We start from the raw sequence: 19,800 nt of genomic DNA on the forward strand, positions 1-19,800 counted from the left end.
ACAACCTAATCAAAGATACCACCCTAAACAATAGGTCTGCCCCTACAAGGCTGGATTAGGGAAAAGAACATGGCTTTTCTGGGGTTCATACAATCGCAAATCAGCATACTCCTGTTTCAAAGATTTGCAGAATTTAGAGACTATCAGAGATGACTTCCATACTGGATCTTGGTAATTGAAATGTTTTAGTGTTTCTACAGGTTTCCCATTTGATTATTTCTGGTTGAAAGCCTCCATGGAGCAAGAATCTGTCCAGGGATGGTGACCTCCACAAAGCAGTCTGGGCAAACTTCCAAACTGTCAGGCCAATCAATATAGCTCCCAGGAGTGCCAGGCAGGTTCTAATCCCTTTTAGTAAAGCTAAACAGAGGGAAGATACTGCTTGTCCATAGTTAGAGGTAGCAAGAATCACTTAACACTTTCTCATATTTTGTAAGGCCTGCATTTTTTTTTTAAGCTTTCATTTGCATTTATTTTAAACTGAATTTATTCCCAAGCCATAAGTTTTTGTTTCTTCTGGGATATTTTTTTCTTCTGTGCAACCTCCTCTTCTGGTTTAGGAACAATCTGTTCTTTTTCAGTAAGGATCATCTCAATGTGGCAAGGGGAGCTCATGTATGGGTTAATCCGACCATGAGCTCTGTAAGTCCTGCGGCGCATCTTAGGGGCTTTGTTCACCTGGATGTGCTCAATGACCAGAGAATCGACACCTAAACCCTTAAGTTCAGCATTACTCTCTGCATTTTTAAGCATGTGCAACAAAAATTCAGCACTCTTTTTGGGCCACCGACCCTGCGTCCAGCCCGACTGTTTGGCCTGGGCACACCTACCAACACCACCATTGTAACGACGGAATGGAACACACTGCTTCTGTAAAGTGACATCTTTTAGATACTTGGTGGCTTTTCGAATATGCATACCCTTGATGGCCTGAGCAGTTTCTCGGGTGTTCTTAAAGTGAACACGAAGATTTGAACCTCTTGATTTGCATGACTTTGTAGGGTTTTCTGGGTCAAGTGAATAGCGAACCATTTTTAGCGATCACCTAGGGCCGCTTAGGCGAAGAGCTAAGGCCTGCATTTTGAAGAGGTAAACCCAGATTAGAAAAAATCTGTTTACACTCTGCTAGCAAAGCAGACGTCTGGAGAGTATTTAACTGTGGTGATATTTTTCTCTCAAGTAGAGGTCCTGTTTGTTAGTATGTAACACAAAGATATTTGGCTTTTTAGAAAGGCGCCATTCACCTTCTGGGTTCTATACACAACTGAAGGCAAAGTTTCAAAATAAGCTATTTTGAGACTGTGAAAATGTGCAAACCAAAACATAAAGACCAGAAAAATTTAGAAAATTCACCAAGTCTTAAGAAAAGTTGAAAATACAAAGCCAGCTTGGAAAACATATTGCCATTTGCTGCTTATTTTACTTCTCTCCCCTAAGCACCTACCATGATTGAAAAGTCCGTAAGTGACTCCTGCCTGTTTGGAAGTCGACTTGATTTGGACTGTTTGGACCTTAAAGATATGGAGGCAAAAAGTAGGACCAGAGGCATGGGGAGGTAGAGATTGTCAGGAAGCCACATCTTCAGGTTTAGATTTTACCGTGGGGCTGAGTGGTCCTAGTAACAGTAGGTTAGCTAGAGACAAGGGTTCTAGAATATTTGGATTCTTATGTACCCAGATCATACAGGTTTCAAAGAAGCCAAGTAGAAGGATTTCCATTGAATAAATAAATCTCTGACTCAGTAGTGATTTAATTCAAGGTCGCAATTTTATAAGCTGCTTCATTTTCTCCTGGAATTAGTTAGGATGTGAACTTACTAAATAAAATGAATCTGCAACTAGACTATATGAGGCAGTACATAAAGCAACTTACCAATCCTTTAGTCACTATTTGAGAGATACCTGCGTGAAGATGCACTAACATACTAAGAAAAAGCAATGTTTTAAAATTAATAATGCTTTTTAGTGCTCTTTAGACAAGAGTTTTTGAGAAGTTACCAATGAGTTATCCACCACAGAGGTAATATCATAAAATATTAACCAGAAAATATCAGCAACATAGAATTAACAAATCTAAGGTAGAGACTTGTATACTTCTATACTTTCTGTGTTACTAAAATAAGGGCAGTTGGCTAAGATCCAGAAATGAGGTGCTACTTTGCCAGAGACAGAAATATCATCTTTGAATTCTATTCTGCTGATGGGGCCAGAATATCCATCGGGCCAGAATATCCATCAGGAAGTTCTGACCTTATAGTTAAAATCACTTTCAAGTCCAGAAAAACGAGCTGTGCTGTGGCCCACTGTTATCTACTCCCTATGGACTCAGATTCGTAAAGCTGAACTTGAGGTCAGAAAACAGTAGCTTCCGGCATAAGGCTCATTATTAGTGCCAATAAAGTGGAAGTGATTGTTTAAATGTTTTTTATTGTTGCTATTTTATTTTGGTTTGTTTTAATTACAACTTGGAATGGGCACAGCCAAGAGCTTTTCTACTTATGTGTTCTGAAGTCCTCATAGGTAAATAAATGAATTCCTAGTACTTTTCCATGAAAGAACATTTAAGAAGGCTACAGATTAAAAGTTCTGACTGGGCCTCTTTAATAGCTTGCGTTGCTTGTCTTTTCATCTTTAGGTAGATAGTAGAAATATTTCACCTGTTATGTCACAGTTGAATTGGTGGACCTTGGGATAGAAGAAACACAGATGGAAATAATGTGGGCAATGTGATTATTCATTCTGTTTGAGTGGTATTGTTTTGTGCATATACACAGAGAAAAGTTTAACAAGCCATCATTTACTATGACAATGAGGGCATATAAGTGGTTCTCAAACTGAAGTGCCGAGATTACCTCTTTGTGAGGACAAATTTGATTAAGAGCCATCTCTTGTCCACTTTTTGTGGTATTCAACAGGGAGCCAAATGCTTAGCCTCAATGCAACCATCTTTCCAGCATCTGGGAGGAAAAAGCTGCCTGTCAACACTTTGGTAAACAATATCGATCAGTGATGGAAGGAAAAGTACTCAGAGGCAGGAAAGCAGTGGGCGTTGAAAGTTTGTAAGACCTGAATGCAATTCCATGAAAGAACTAGAATGTTCAAAAAGAGAATGGAATTCTGAGCTTCCCTTCTTCAGACTTCCCACAACCTATATGCCAAGTAATTCTTCCTCAGTTGCAATGAATACAGTAAACTCTCCAATGTTTGTACCAACAGAGAAGTAAAAGAGCACAGTTAATATAAAATAATGAGGCATCTATTAAGTTCACACACATATTCAACTCCTCCCTCAATCCTTGCAAAATGTTGAGCATAGAGACATAAGCCAAGAAACCTGCTTTTTGCTAGAAAATTATCAGGGGATATAAACTAGGCTCAGATGAATTCAAGTCTAGATACATGAAATCTATACATGTAGCATGATCTTTAAGTTTCTGTCCAAAGCCTCTAACACTAAGTGCAGGGAAGCATGAAAAACATGGAGTGGCAGTGGAGGTGAGGAGTTGAGGTGGAGGAGATTGTGGAAGGAAGTAGGATCAGAATGGAAGGCCATCCAGGACATTATTTATACAGTCTCTTAGCTAAAAATATCTGCTTCCTAGCTTGGGGATCCAAGTTTGTAGAACATCTAGTATTTCTCCAGTGATGGTGAGTCTGGTATAATTATGTCCACTGAATCAATTAAGTTACATTCAACAAATATCTATGACTATTTTTTTATAAGTATGACAGTTGCTGGGTATAACAAGAGATAAATAAGGAGCAAAACCCAAGCCCTATCCTGGAGACACTTACAATTTATTAAGAAAGTATACGTTAACTCCCTAAGAGATGGATCTACAAAGTCCTAAATGGCTTCAAAGGAGAAGTAATTAATTCAGCCATACATTCATCCATTTATTTATTTGGATACTTAAAGCTTAGATCATAGCAGGAAATGTTTTGGGGACAGGAGACTGCATAATACACTTTGGAGTTTTATAGTTAAGATTTGATTATCTATCTGACTTCCATGTAGATATTTTACATACTTCCAGATAACTGAAATCTTTAACAACTAAGAGATTTTATTAGTTGGGGTATGATTAGTCAAGGGCTAACAATATATTCTGTTGTTTTTATTTTCTTTTTTAAATTTTTATTTATTGTTTGTTTTTAATGTTATTATTATTTTAAATTCTATTTTTAAATTATTTTATTTTTTATTATCTCTTCTTTCCTTTACAATATATTCTTAATGAATAAAACACTCCCTTTTTTTTTTGGTATGGGCCAGCTCCAGGAATCAAACCTGGGTCTCCAGCATTGCAGGCTAGAATTCTGCCACTGAGTGACTGTTGCTTTGTCCTAAAATGCTCTTCTAAAATTGTCTCCAATAATTACCAACCACTCTAAATATGCCATTAGAAATGGTTAGTCAGAGAAATAGTGGATCATATTTTCCATATATCCCATAAGACATTAAACCTGTTCTATACTAAAGAAAGCATTTTAGGCAGAATCTATTCAGATGAAAGATGATAGGGAGAGTTGATGGCAATAGAAACAGCCTGGAGAATATGTGGTGGGTTGGCACATTCGTTAAGGCTAAGTATGAATCTTCTGCACAGAGATTTCATGGTGGAAGGTAAATAGAGGTAGGACTCCAAAGGCAAGGGGATGGGGTTTGGGGAGTGTGAGACAAGATCACCATGCCTCTAAATGACTCTCTTCCAAAGACGTGAACATTACTTTATTTTACCCCAATGTGCATGACCTGTCCAGGCCCTAGGGAAAGACTATACTTTTTTTTTTTTCATCCCAATCTTTTCTTTTCTTTTTTTTTTTTTTTACATGGGCAAGCACCGGGAAGCGAACCCGGGTCCTCTGGCATGGCAGGCAAGCATTCTTGCCTGCTGAGCCACCATAGCCCGGGAAAGACTATACTTCTGTGAACAGTCTCTGTCTTCCATCTGGAGTTAGATCACAATACTGGAGTAGGAAACAAACTTGACAAATGGGTCCTTGCACAGACAAAAGAGAGAATGCCTGACTTTCTCTGAGCCTCACTTTCCCAGGCCTTTACTTTCAGGTGGCTGGGTATGCTTGAGGGAGAACCCTAGTGAAAATGGAAGTAGGAACAAAGGAAAAATGTACCTGGGGTCTCATAAGAATGAACAGGCCATATCTAATTAGCAAAGGCTCTTGGTTACATGTAAACTTTGAGTATTTCCATTTAGTAACCGTAGAATCTTTGCAGAGTCTTGCTCACACATTTCTGTAAGTGATTGTTCTAGTTTGCAAGCTGCCAGAATATGATATACTAGAAACAGAACAACTTTTAAAAAGGGGAAATTATTAAGTTACGATTTTATACTTCTAAGGCCATGAAAATGTCCAAATTAAGGCAAGGCTATAAAAGCGTTCAAATTAAGGCATCCAGGGAAAGATACCTTGGTTCAAGAAGGCCGATTATGTTCGGGGTTTCTCTCTCAGCTGGAAAGGCACATGGCGACATCTGCTAGCCTTCTCTCCAGGAATCTTCAATGGTTTTTCCAGCGCTCAGTCCATTCGGTTGGCTCTGTCAGTTCTGGTGACTCTAAAGCTGTTTCTAAAATGGTTCCGAATGGCTGGAGACACATCTCCATGGAAACGATCTAATCAAAAGTTACCATCCACAATTGGGTAGGCCACATCTCCATAGAAATAATCAAAAATGCCCCATCCAGCAATACTGAATGAGGATTAAAGGACATGGCTTTCCTGGAATACTTAATAGCTTCAAACCAGCACAGTGGTTATCCAGTCTATGTATGAACACATAACACATGTCTGAACACATGACAGATAACTTCCTAACCCCTGAGGCAGTCTTACAGAATTATTTAAAAGATGACCATTATAAAGTTAATTTATCTCACATGCGTAAGACCTGAACTTCTGGTTTACCAGAGATTCCAACTTTATAATCACTCTCCTTCTTGTCCTTTGTGGAATAATGTCTTTCCTATTTTTTCAAGATCTTGCACCACACCTATCAAGTAACATTTAAGTTAGAGTACTGGAGGTTCATTATAATGTTCACTTGGTAGATTTTCCAGGGCTCTTTCTGGTCTATCTGGTCATTTCAAATTTGTTAACACCTGCATCTGACGGTGAGTGTGCAAAGAAAAGGTTTTAACAAAGATTGAAATGACGTATGGACTAGAACTTTTTTTATATATAACAAAACTATAGGCATAGGATTACTTGACATTGTCAACCATTTTGTAGTTCTCTTTTGGAAACGTACTAGTGTTTTGAGCATCACTAATTATATCCAAAAGATAGTTATGCAGCAATATAACCCAGTCATAGCATTATTTCCCACCAATAAAGATCACAATATTTATCCACAATTCTTGTCTGAACTGCCTAAGTGGAATTACCACCCCTTTTGGTATGGTTTTAAGAATTGAGACACCATCTTTATCTACTGGCTTCTGTGGTATTTATTGCATCTAAAATGAAAGATTCTGCATTTAAATGTTGCCTGGAAAAAACACAATATCTTGCTTTCTTTTATTCATTCATTTGAAATAATTATTGCTATCACAGTCTCATGTGCATTTTTCTTAAACCATAATAACTTGAGACTTATAGAGTATGGTAAAACAGTTGGAATGTTTTTTCAAGCAGGCAATTTTGTGAAGCAAATGGTAGTAATCCGAGCCACTTCTTGGTTTCTAAAGATTCATCTACCCACAGGATGGTTTCAGGACCCATACAATTTCTTACCTGGAGGCTGAGATCCATGTTCAAAATCCTGTTTGTGAACTCCCATATGTAAAATGCAGGTAGGAGAACTTAAAATAAGACACATTAGTTTATAGAGTTTTCCTTTCCTACGTCCTTTGGCTCAGAGCATCTGTATTCTTTGTAATTAGTATACAAGAAACATGGGGAAAAAAAGTTGCAGTCTTGTCAAATAAACTACATGTTTCCCATAGGAATTTATACTAAAACATGTATTTATTTTTAAAAACCAAATGATATGAACACAAGAAATGCAATACTGGGTCAGCCCAATGGTCTAACCAACCCGTGGTTTCCAAGTCTTGCAGTATTCCGTTAATGTTGGCCTCAGAAGATTTGGAATGTATTTCATACTCCCCTGGTTTCCTTTAATATTCAAATCGGGATTTACCATTCATAGTTTTATCTAAATCTTTCATGCACCTACTCATACTTTAGTGTAAATCAACTGCAGAAATAATGAGTACCACAATTTTACTTTCTACCTGTAAAATAAACGGCACAGAGAACAAATAGCTGGATTAATAACTGCTCTGGGGATGAAGCTCCTTCATAACAAGTCAGACAGATTAACCAAAAAGTGACTTTAAAAGAAAAAGATGAGTGACAAGTTTTTCTAAATTACCCATGTATGGAGCTAAGTAGCTCAAAAATACTCATGAGAACAGCTTTTTTCTGTCTACATGCAGATGGAGATAGAGGGATAATCCTAGAATATATGATGAAAGCTCCCGTTTTTGCATTTTCTCTGGCTTCATGAACATTTCCTCTCATGTTTATTTCTATTGTGCTCTGTTGGTGGTTTCCCAGATACCCCTACTAAAACTGGAAAGGTTCCCATGTCATTTAGCTTTGTTAAAGGGCTAGTATACTTTAATGATACTCTCAATGTGGTATCTCAACCCAGGTAGAAAGGTTTCTTCCCCAAGAGTTAAAGATGTTCTAGATAGTAACAGACAATGGGAAAAACCTAGCTGACTCCAAAAACATTCTGGTGGGAAGAATAACTTTAAAGGTGAAATGAATTAGAAGGCTAAGTTTATGCCTGTGGATCTGGTGGTAGTAAGTGGAAGGTGGTGGTCACTGTTTTGCATGGGAATATAGAATGATCCCCAGCTGTGGTCACAGGGTTGGAGGCAGCATAAAAAAAGAGCATTTGATCTGGTGACATAATTTCCATTGTATGACCTTGAGGAAGCCATTCCATCTCTCTTGGAATGTTTTGTGTCATCTGTAACATGAAGACAATAAAGCAGAATGTAAACTCACATTTACTCCTGACTCTCCAGAACCTAGATTAAAGAGAATCTGGTACCTAAGTAGGCATTCAGTAATTATCTATGGAATGGATGGATGGAAGGTTGTAAAATAAGAATGAGTACAATCTATAAGGCCCCTTCCATGTCTAATGTTACATGATTTTATGATGCCTCTAGACTTGGAGACCCCCTGCCTCTGCAGAGGTTTGCCACGTGGGCAGCAATCCATGTATGCCAACCCAATACAGAGTCTTTCTGCGTATACATCTGCAACTCTCCAAACTCCCATTTTGTTTGCCAGTTTAGATACATATATTGTTTGGGGGGGGACTCATATTTAAATTACTATCTAATTATCTCTTTATTTCCCAATGTCCTGAAATATAGGCTTCCTGTATTATTTTAAACTTTGGCAGTGAAGTTTCTATTATCTGTATAATCTTCATTAATAGAGTTATTAACATGTTGCTCTTAATAATAAAATTGTCTCCTTACAGATTAAATTTGAAATATTGATATTTGCACTTAAGAAGTGTCTACATCTCTGTATTTATGAGGGGCATTTATTTTTTTATCAAAACTTAAATACTGACATATTCTCTTCTTTTTCCAATATCCTATTAATTACACGGTTCAGCTTTCTTCCGGCTGGGAGGAGACTGGACAGGGAGTGGCTGCCAGGAGAGAAGGGTCATGCAGACATCTTGGAAAATGCCCACAAACACAGTGTAAAGTAAAAATCCATGAATGAAATCAGGTAACCTGAGCTGTAATTCTTTCTGCCTGTTTGTTACAACATGGATGATTTAAAACAATTACAAGCTTCCCTCAGTCTCAGTTTTCTTATCTATAAAACCAGTAAAAGGTTATTTTCAAGCAATTACCTTCAGAGGCTGCTAGGGGTTTGGAGAGTCAAAGTTTTTTCTCATTTCAGTCAGAGGAAATCCCATTTAATTCTTTTGTTAGTGTACTTAGTATATTAGTCAGCTATTGTGTATGCAAATCACCATAAAGTCACAGTGGTTTACAACATAAGCATTTATTTCTGTTTTATACGTATATGGGTGGATTGGGGAGGTGCCTGTTTTAAGTAGTGGGGCAGCTGGGCTAGGCTTCAGATTATAATTCTGCTTCAGAAAGTAACCAAACCCTACAAGTCTTTATACCATATTTACTAATATCCATTGGCCAAAGCAAGTTACATTACCAAACCCAAAGACAAGGGTTGGGGACATACACTCTGCCCATATGAGGCCATTGCAAGGTGTGCTAGTTTGAAACTATTATGTACCGCAGAAAAGCCATGTTTTAATCCTGATCCAATCTTGTGGGGGCAGCCATTTCTTTTAATCCTGACTCTATTCTGTAGGGCAGAAACTTTGATTAGATTATCTTCACAGAGATGTCCAACTGTGGGTGTGACATTTTGATTTGATGGAGATGTGACTCCACCCATTCCAGGTGGGTCTTCATTAGTTTACTAAAGTCTTTAAAAGGGGAAACATTTTAGAGAAACCTCAGAAATGACAGAGCTGACAGAAACTCCACAGCAGAGCTGATACAGATACCAACATTTAGAGAACAGAGACACAGATGTCTAGATATGCTTGGAGCTCAGTAGACTTCACCATGAGATGTTAAGATAGCCAGAACCTGGAGAGAGCAAAGGAAGGAAGCCAAGTGATAAAAGCCATTCTGAGAAGCAAAGTAAGGAACTCCTACAGGAACAGAGAATGAAAGCGTGGAGCCCAGGAGCAAGGGGCCAGTAGATGCCAGCCACATGACTTCCCAGCTGATAGAGGTGTTCAAGACCCATCAGGCTTTCTTGAATTAAGGTTATCTTTCCATGGATGCCTTAGTTTGGACATTTTATATACTGTTAACTTCTAACATATTAAATTCCCCCTTTTAAAAGCTGTTCCAATTCTGGTATATTGCATTCCAACAGCTTGCAAATGAATACACAAGTGTACTAGGGCCATAGTAAGGGTTCTACAACAGGGGAGTGAAGAATTGGGATGAATAACTCAATCTATCACAATTGTCAACTTGGTCACAACTATTGGTTCAGCAAAAACTGAGGCCTCAGTGTAACAGCTCCTAAGGAAACGAATCCTGCCAACAACCATATAAGTGACCTTGGAAGTGAAACCTTCCTCAGTCAAGCTCTCAGATGGACCCTAGCCCTGGCAGTCTTGTGACACAGCCTGAAGCAGAGGTACCAGCTAAGTTGTGCCTGAATTCCTGACCCACAGAAACTGGGAGATAATGAATGTGTTCTTCTAAGCTGCTAAATTTTGGGGTAATTTGTTACTTAGTAATTAATAAAATAATGCCCAGTGTACAGTGGTGAAACAGACAGGATAACTGCAATAAATACTCCAATTTGAAAAGGCAAAAAATTGGAGGCACACAAAAAAAGCAATCACCAATGCACAAGAATTCTGAAATCTTCTATAAGTAAATGTTGTGAGAATATTAACTAATCATGTCCCTCTTTCCTAAGAGGTAAGAAATGTTCCTTGATTAGCCCCCTATTCTGATCCATAGGAATAGGTCTCCAGTCCTATTCCTATGACCTTTTTTGTGAACTGAGCTATTTTTTTCAACCCATTTCCCCTAAAAAGTTGGAGTCCTATAAAGTCTTTACATCTTGAACCATCTCAATCCCTTTTAGTCCAGGCTGGAAGCACTATTGTCAATAGGCCATTCTCAAATACTTTGTGGATTTCCTATTTATTTGACTTGAACCAACTGTATATACCAAAAGGCACATTCACAATCTTTTCAAGATAAGCCTTTATCCCTCTAGATTGACTTACTGTACTTTGGGTACATTCAGGCTTCTTTGGGACTTTGTCCTTGAGCTTTCTGAGAGTTCTTGTATCCATCTGAAAGAATCTACCAGATTCAGTTTCATCCTCTGCGAAGTCTTAATAAAGCGTGTTATAGCCACATTCTACATTTCGTCTTTACCCTGAAGTCATGCCTTACTGATAGCACCATGGATTTCATCTTTGCTTGAGCTGTGTTTTAACACCTACACCTTTGGTTTGAAAAAATCTTTCCTGAGTTCATCTGTTTCTTGTAGCACCTTATTATATGCAGCTCATGCTTTCAATATTCTGCCTCAAAACTTCCTTGCCCATACCTCTATATTAATTGGGGACACTTTCCGTTTTCCAACTTACTTCAGGTGACAGTTTTATCAAATTTTGCCACTTAACACAGAATGCTCTTTTTCTGGTCTTCTATAACAATTTCTTGGCTGCACATTACCCAGTCGTAGAACCAATGCCACTTCTAGGCACTAGTTTCTGTATTAGACATCTAGCTATAAGATTAAAATGGGAAGGGCTGAGAAACTCTTATGACAAATCTATATTAAAAATAGAATTAGGTTCCTACAAAGACATGGTAAACCTGTTATGACTGAAAACTCACTTATATCCTTTCTCAGCAAACCATAAGACAACTCAGAACTGAAGCTTTTTTACATGTCAGCAATTGTACCTTTAGGAATTGTGGTAGCCATTTAGAATGTACAGTTCAGATCTCCCTTTCAAAGATTCGAACAGGGTAGTTGACAGTTGCTGTACCTCCAGGATATGCTACAGCATTCATGCTGATGCAACACTTCCCTGCACATCTCCAATAACTGAGCTTGGTGGGAATTCTAGACTTGGGTCAGTCCTACCTTATATGAGACTTTCCAGTGGATAGTCTTTGCTCTGGTGTTTCCCATTCTTAACCGGACTGAGAATTTCACAGAGCTGCACTGCGGTGTCAGACGCTCTTCTTACTGAACCCTCTTTTCCTCCCTTCTCTCCTTCACAGGTGTCAGATCCACATCAACGTTTGAGGCTTTCTCAACCTACTCCTGCTCCTTCTCCCATTATCCTTCACAGGCATTTCCCCTCAATAAACCTCTTGCCCTTCCAATTATGTCTTGGTGTCTGCTTCCTAGAGCAGAACTGACACAGAACTATTGTGAGATAGTTTTTTTGTTTGTTTGGCACGATGAGCTGACTTATAAAAAGAGCTCTGACTTGGTTCAAACACTTGCCTGACTTTAATAATACTAAGGAAACAAGATTATTCCCTGAGAACTGGTTCTCTTGGATATCCCAACCTATCCGAATTTAAGTAGTGATTAGGGTTTGGGTGACTGAATTCTCTAGGATGAATACAGCTGAAGACCACAAGGGGTATTTTCATGAAGACTGCCAAGGGAGGACAGGCTGTACCAAATTAAAAATTGAACCAAAAAAAAGAGTAATACATGGAGCACAGGAAATCGGAAACTTGGAGTCAAAGCACTGGGCACATGTTCTTTAAATCAGGATAGAAAATCACTTGCTGACTAGACATACTTATATATGCCCAGGAACTTGAGCAATTAAAAACTAGCTTTTAGATTGGTGTTTTTTACAGATGGGAAGGAATTTTGTGGTGACGAACCTTTGCAAACAGGAATATAGGGTCTTGTTATAGGATATGAAACACCAGAGGTATAGCTTCTATCTTATTTGCTTGCCACCCCTCTCTTCACAAGTTGGCCAATACTCCCCTTGGCTCCCATAGAAAAGGTTTCTGTGTATAGTGATTAGAGCACTTGATAGCTCTAACTCAGACATAAGCAATATCAGAAGAACAACCACTACATGCCCCAAACAAGAGGCAGAGGTTCATCTTTACCTACCCCAGAAAGAGAGTTCATCATTTAAACTCCAGTACAGTGATCTTTAAACTCATTAAACAGCAGAATGCATAAAAATCAGAATGCTCTATGTGGAGCATTATAAGACCCTGATACATATAAATTAATAAAATAACCTGTGCTAAACTAGATACCATCCAATACTAGATTTTACTATTAAAAATAGCAAATAAATGAAATTATTATATTCATTTATTTTATTAGACCTGGGGGGAAAATGTCATTTTTGGATTCAGGTATGAAATACTTCAGTGGCATTTACAGAAAACCAGTGTTACCAAGAAGCACACATTAAAAATTCGTCAGATTTAATCAGCAAAGAATTGGTTCAAAGTATTTCACATCCAATCAGACTTTGGGCTCCACCAGGATAGACATTTTATTCATCGTTGTAGTCTCTGTGCTAGTCCATGGCCTGGCATAACGTTGCACTTAATAAATGTTTGTGGAATAAATGAATGAACAAATTAGATGTTCTAATGTTTAATCTCCAAGATTTAGCTTTTAGCCCCTAGTAGGTAAACCACCTTCCAACCCCACAACAGAGGCCAAATGTCTCAAGTTTCTTAATTAAAAGTGCATGATTTGTAATGTTTTCTTTCATCTGGACCACTCCCATGAACTCCAGACCCATATATCTAACTATAGATGATAAGTTGAGTACCTTCAGGACATCTCAACTCCATCTTATAGACATCTCAAATTTAACATGTCCAAACTGAGCTCTTTATAATCCCCTTCAACTCTGATCCTCTCTATCTCAGTTAAAAGCAAATCAATTTCTCCATTTACTATGGTAAAAACACTGGCACCATGCCTCATTCCTCTCTTTCTCACAATTCATACCCAATGTTAGGAAATCCCATTGACTTTCCCTCAAAATAAATTTGGATTTCAACTACAACTCACCACCTCTACTGCTACTACCTGGTCAAAGCTGCCATCATCTTCCACCTGTATTACGTGATAGTTTCCTCACTGGTCTTTCCACTTCTGTCCTTGTTCATCTTTAGTTTACTGGGTCAGTCTATGTACTCATCCTTGCTAAAAGGTAAATCCCATTATACCCTTGCTCAGAATCCTACAATGACCCTACATCTCAGTCTGAGTAAAGAAATGCCAAAGTCCTTATTAGGATTTACAAGACCCGCCCCCCACCCCCCCAATTTGAGTTCATTTCCTAAGTCTCAATGGTGTACTCCCTGTTCCTTAAACCAGACTGGCACAGTTTTGCTGCAGGGTTTTTCCACTAGCTGTTTCTCTGTTGGAATGTTCTTCCTCAAAGACCCTTGTGGCTTGCTTCCTTATTTCCTTCAGATAAAACGATCTCCTCAATGAGGCCTTTCCTTCACAATGCACCTAAATCTCAACCACTCACTCTGATAATTTGTATTCCTGTTTCCTGCTTTATTTTTCTCCTTAGCTCATATCACTCTGTAATATACCATATATCTTATTTACTTATTGTCCCTGTTCCTCCACAGGAACAAGGTATTTTATGTGATTTGTTCACTGCTATTTTCATGGCATCTAGAATAGTCCCTCGCATATAGGTAGGCCTCAAAATGTTATTTATTAATGAATTAATTTTTCAGTACGGTTTATACTCTCCCAAAGGAAGGAACTGGTTTAAAAAAAAAATAAAGCAGAGGGCAGATACAAGTAAAGTCTTACAAATAAGAGCTATAATTATAGTCTTCATTGATTACATCTTTCAATCATTTATTGACAATTTTCTAATTGCACTGATGATGAATAGCTGGGTTTAACAAGGGAGTGAATGCATTAAAGCAAAGTTCATTTATCTTTCCTGAGTTTCTTCTTTTGATTTTGACTCCTTACTGTCCTGGAGTCCCAAGAGAACTGCATCAGCTTCTAGTATAGTGGTATCTGTTGTTGCTCCCAGAAATCTGGATGTCAGTTCAAGATCTAAGAGTCGCAGACGGACCCTGGTTCCTTTCTGGTATTTCCTAAATAGCAAGAAAACAATTCCATTAATGCTGCATATCATAACAAGAACAACTCGCTTAAGATAAAATTAAAAATCTAATTTTAATTTGTATTGGCACAAGTCACAAAAGTTAGCACTGGCATCTGAAAAACAGTGATTTTTCACATAGAAAGGTAATTTCATTGAACAGTCTACTATGCCAAGATTTCACCTTAAAGTTACCTTTAACAGTTTTTAACCACAATAAAAATGTACTCCAAACTGACAATCAATACAAGTCAGTTCTTAAAACTGGCATTTATTTTCGTATGTCATTAAAAAAAAAAAAAAACTGATGAGTATAGCTACCCGGCTCTCTTTTGGTTATTACTTGCATGGTATATTTTTTCCTATCCTCTCACATTCAACCTAATTATATCTCTGAATTTAAGGTGAGTTTCTTGCAGACAGCATACAGTTGAGTTATGCTTTTTTATCTATTTGCTCTGCCTTTTAACTTTAGAAGTTAATCCATTTACATTTAAAGTCACTTCTTCCATTTCGCTATTTAATCTTTATAAGCCTTATACTTTTAAAAAAAATCCCTCTATTCTTCTGCTAATATGTACTTTTATATTTATTTCATTCTTTGTGCTGTGCTATATTGAAGGCTTTCTCATACCTATCTGGATGTATTTTTCATCTATTTTTCCTGTGGTTACCATGGGGTTAAAATTTAATATCCTAAATATATAATAATCATATCTAGTTTGATACCAATTTGACTTTAATAGTATACACAAATTTTTCCTACATTCCCTCTATCCCCCTACCTTTTCTGAACTTGTTACTAATCATAACTTTGTACATTGTATGACTAAAATCATAGATTTATCATTACTTTTTATGCATTTGCTTTTTAGCACCCATAAGAAGTAAGAGGTAGAATTACGGACCAAACAATACAATACAATAATACTGATGAGAGTGGGGGATAGATACTGATAACCACACACTGAGATAGCAATTTATTATTCTTTACCGTAATTTATAAACCTCTTCCTCCAGCTCTTCCCTGGATGCTGTACAGTGTTCTACTGGAGTCCAGAGTTTTGAAATAGTTGATTCAGACAGTTCCTGCCTGTTTAATAGTTGTCCTGGTGGAGGGACTGATTATGAGAATTTCCTATTCCACCATCTTCTCCTAATATGTCATTCATTTTTAAAGTCAGAGACTATCAAGGGATTAAAAAAGGTTTTCATATACTTCTCCTTCCCAAATTAAAATCTTCTTTTAAAGTAAATTTTACAAAAGCAAAATGGAAAAAAGTCCAAGAATAAAGTAGCAATATTTGAGATTAAATTAACTGCAGTGTTATTAAAATATAATATCAGCCATAACATGCACGATGGCTGAATTTGGTTGATAAAATATTCGAGTATTTTTTTTTTTTTTTGGCATGGGCACGGTCCGGGAGGCATGTCTCCAGCAAGGCAGGCGAGAATTCTGCCACTGAGCCACCACTGCACCACCCTATTTGAGTATTTTAAATATTGAACACCAGTTGATACTTATTTGTCTTGCTTCTTTGATCAATTACTTAAAAGTTTAACATCAACATTTATAACAAACAGAAAGGATATAGAAGAATGACAACATTGTGGTGGTTTAAAAACCACCAACTTTTAAAGTCTAATGAGATACTTCAAGTACTATAAGTTAATTTTAAAATTAAAATGATTTTGCACAAACAGAAAATGAAGAAAGAAAATTCTCAAAAAAAAATCACTGAAAAATAATTTTGGTAGACATAGAATGAACAGTGTTCATGCAATGTTTCAATAAGTATACTGAAGGAATTTAAGTGGCCTATCAAATAAACATCTAAGTTGTTAATAAAAGGTGTTTTTTTTCCCCTAGTTACAGGAATAAGATGTCTTTTGTGTAAATTTTGGAAAATAAAGAAGGGAAACATAATTCTGCTATTGTTAATATTTTGACATTTATTATTCCAGTCCTTCCATATATATATACTTTTGTGTGACTGTGTGTATACTTGACAGTATAGATCATATTTTCTGGGCCTTTCTTTTAAAATTAAAAAAATATCTTAGAATATTAAAGGGGGTATAGTTTATATTCCTAGAAAACAGTAATTACAGAACATATTCCATATGAATTAACCATTGGGAAAGTAGGGTTAGTTCACAGACAAGGCAAAGCTAAACATTATTTGTCTACCTCACTTGGAGCCATAACCTGTATTCTAATGAATTCTTTCATCTGTCCCCAAATGGCAAGAGTCAATGAGTTGTTTTGATCCACACTGGTTTCCTCCTCCCCTTCTTATCTACAACATCCAGTTAGTGTCAAATTTTGTTCATTTTATTATTATTTTCGCATGAGCAGGCACTGGGAACTGAACCTGGGTCTCCGGAATGGCAGGCAAGAACTCTGCCTGCTGAGTCACCGTGACCCGCCCAAACTCTGTTCATTTTAAAGACAAATATTTCCTGACTCTAATCCTTTGAGCCTCACCATCTCTAGCTAAAGCTTGAGGTACAACATAATCTTCTAGAGCTCATCTTTCTAGTCTGCCTCTAATGGCATGATTGCTTAAGTGGAAATAGCCTAATGTCTATTTCCACATATTTCTATTCCTCTGTACTTTTGCTTTTGTTGCCAGTATTCCTTGAATCTTCTATGTAAATGCTATTGATTCTTAAATATACAGATAGAATGCATCAAAGGCAACACTCAAGAGCTTCCCCATTCCCCTTTCTGTTGTTTGACAAAGAATTGCCTGAGATTCAGGGTAGTGTAGAAGAAAAAGGCTTTGCAGTCATACAGACCTGGATATAAATCTGAACCCTGCTACTTGCTAGTTACGTAGCCTTGGATGGTTTGCTTTCTCTGAACCAGTTTCCTCACCTACAAAACAGATATTCCAACTGCTTTCCACATGTTCTATGAAGATTAAAAGGGATAAAACATTGAAAATGTATAGTACAGTGTCCCTATTTGAAACTATTATGTATCCCAGAAAACCATGTTCTTTTAATCTTCATCTAATCTTGTGGGGGCAGACATATTGTTTGAGTGGGACCTTCTGATTAAATGGAAATGTGACTCTGCCCATTCAAGGTGGGTCTTAATTAGTTTACTAGAGTCCTTAAAAGAGCTCAGGGAGAGACAGTAAGTTCAGAGTCCATACAGAGAGCAGATGCCTAGACACAGACGACCTTTAGAGTTGCAGAAGGAGGACGCCCCAAGGGAAACTAGAAGGACCCACAGGAGCTGAGAGAACCACTGTGAAACCAACCCAGGCAGGCCAGCAGACATTGCCATGTGCCCTCCCATGTGACAGAGGAATCTAGACATTGCATTTCCTTTGAGAAAGAATCCTCTTGTTGGTGATTTAATTTAGTCATTTTCACAGCCTTAGAATATCCCCTTTATAAAAGCCAATCCATTTCTGGTATATTGCATTCTGGAAGCTTTAGCTAACTGAAACATACAGTAAGTGGACTTGTTAGTGCCCTTTCTTTATATTATGTTTTTTACTGGTTATCTGTGTAAATGTCTGATTTCTCATTAGCTTGTAACTTCCAGAGGTCTGGCACTGTTTTGTATTTATCTTGTATCCTTCTATTGCAAATGCAGCAGGTATTCAAATGTCTGTCAATAAATTAGTATGACATTTGCTGATAAAAGCCAGCAGATCATCAAATGTCTATCTTTTTGTGCCTAGCAGCTATGCAGACTGGTACACACGTCACCTCTCTGAAAGTTGCTTGGCATAGTACCTGACATATAACTAATCAGTAAATGTTAGTTCTCTTCTCCTTACCTTGTTCAAACTTGTTGACCTATTTCTTTTTATTTATTTTAGGAGAACACTCATAGGTGAACTATAAATTAACCATGATGAGGGGAACTGATTTTTTAAAAAATTTATTTGTTAATTAAAAAAATTAACAAACCAAATAAAAACATCAACATATATAACCAGTAATTCACAATATCATCACTTAGTTGCATATTCATCATTTCTTAGAACACTTGCATTAATTCAGAAAAAGAAATAAAAAGACAATAGAAAAAGAAATAAAACGAACACAGAAAAGAAAAAAAAGATTATACCTACCATACTCCTTACCCCTAGCTTTCATTGATCACTAGCATTTCAAACTAAATTTATTTTAGCATTTTTCCCTCTATTATTTATTTTTATTTCATATGTTCTACTAATTTGTTGACAAGGTAGATAAAAGGAGCATCAGACACAAGGTTTTCACAATCATACAGTCACATTGTGACAGCTATATCATTATTCAATCATCCTCAAGAAACGTGGCTACTGGAACACAGCTCTACATTTTCAGGCAGTTACCTCCAGCCTCTCCATTACATCTTGAATAACAAGATGATATCTACTTAATGCATAAGAATAACCTCCAGGATAACCTCTCGACTCTGTTTGGAATCTCTCAGCCATTGACATTTTGTCTCATTTCACTCCTCCCCCTTTTGGTTGAGAAGGTTTTCTCAATCCCTTGATGCCGAGTCTCAGCACATTCTAGGGTTTTTCTCAATCCCTTGATGCTGAGTCTCAGCTCATTCTAGGATCTCTGTCCCACGTTGCCAGGAAGGTCCACACCCCTGGGAGTCATGTCCCACGTAGACAGGCGGAGGGTGGTGAGATTGCTTGTTGTGTTGGCTGGAGAAAGAGGCCACATCTGAGCAACAAAAGAGACTCTCTTGGGGGTGACTCCTAGGCCTAAATTTTAAGTAGGCTTGACCTATCCTTTCTGGGGTTAAGTTTCATATGAACAAACCCCAAGACTGGGGGCTTAGCCTATAGCTTTGGTTGTCCACACTGCCTGTGAGAATATCAAGGATTCAACTTGGGGAGGTTGAATTTCTCCCCATTCTCACCATTCCCCGAAGGGGGCTTTGTAAATACTTTTCCACTCATGGATCGAATCATTCTGGGATTCTTTGGGGCATCACTCTGGACAAACCAACAAAATGCCATGTCCTACCTGAGATTTCAAGTACTTATGGTGTTCAATCAAACTATCTACATAAGTTATATTAGGAAATGCACTAGTCAA

The 19,800-nt window shown here is 37.5% G+C and overlaps 1 protein-coding gene and 1 pseudogene across 5 annotated transcripts in view; both read right to left on the reverse strand.

The window, feature by feature from the left end:
* Positions 1–486: 486 nt before the first annotated feature.
* On the reverse strand, positions 487–1,065 carry LOC143686332 (large ribosomal subunit protein uL22 pseudogene; annotated as a pseudogene).
* A 13,392-nt stretch (positions 1,066–14,457) lies between these two features.
* The window catches only part of MRPS28 (mitochondrial ribosomal protein S28), a 170,497-nt gene continuing 165,154 nt past the window's right edge, over positions 14,458–19,800 (reverse strand). For 2 of the 5 annotated variants that reach the window (XR_013178285.1, XM_077167063.1), the window contains one exon: positions 14,611–14,722. Coding sequence is in view for 1 of the 5 variants with exons in the window: in XM_077167061.1 (XP_077023176.1) it covers positions 14,554–14,722 (169 nt within the window). In the remaining 4 variants the exon portion in view is untranslated. Of the gene's footprint in view, positions 14,723–19,800 lie in introns of all 5 variants that reach the window. The other 3 variants (XM_077167061.1, XM_077167067.1, XM_077167066.1) reach the window with 3 other exon arrangements.

Source organism: Tamandua tetradactyla, chromosome 6 (assembly GCF_023851605.1).
Source record: "Tamandua tetradactyla isolate mTamTet1 chromosome 6, mTamTet1.pri, whole genome shotgun sequence".
NCBI classification, from domain to species: Eukaryota; Metazoa; Chordata; class Mammalia; order Pilosa; family Myrmecophagidae; genus Tamandua; species Tamandua tetradactyla.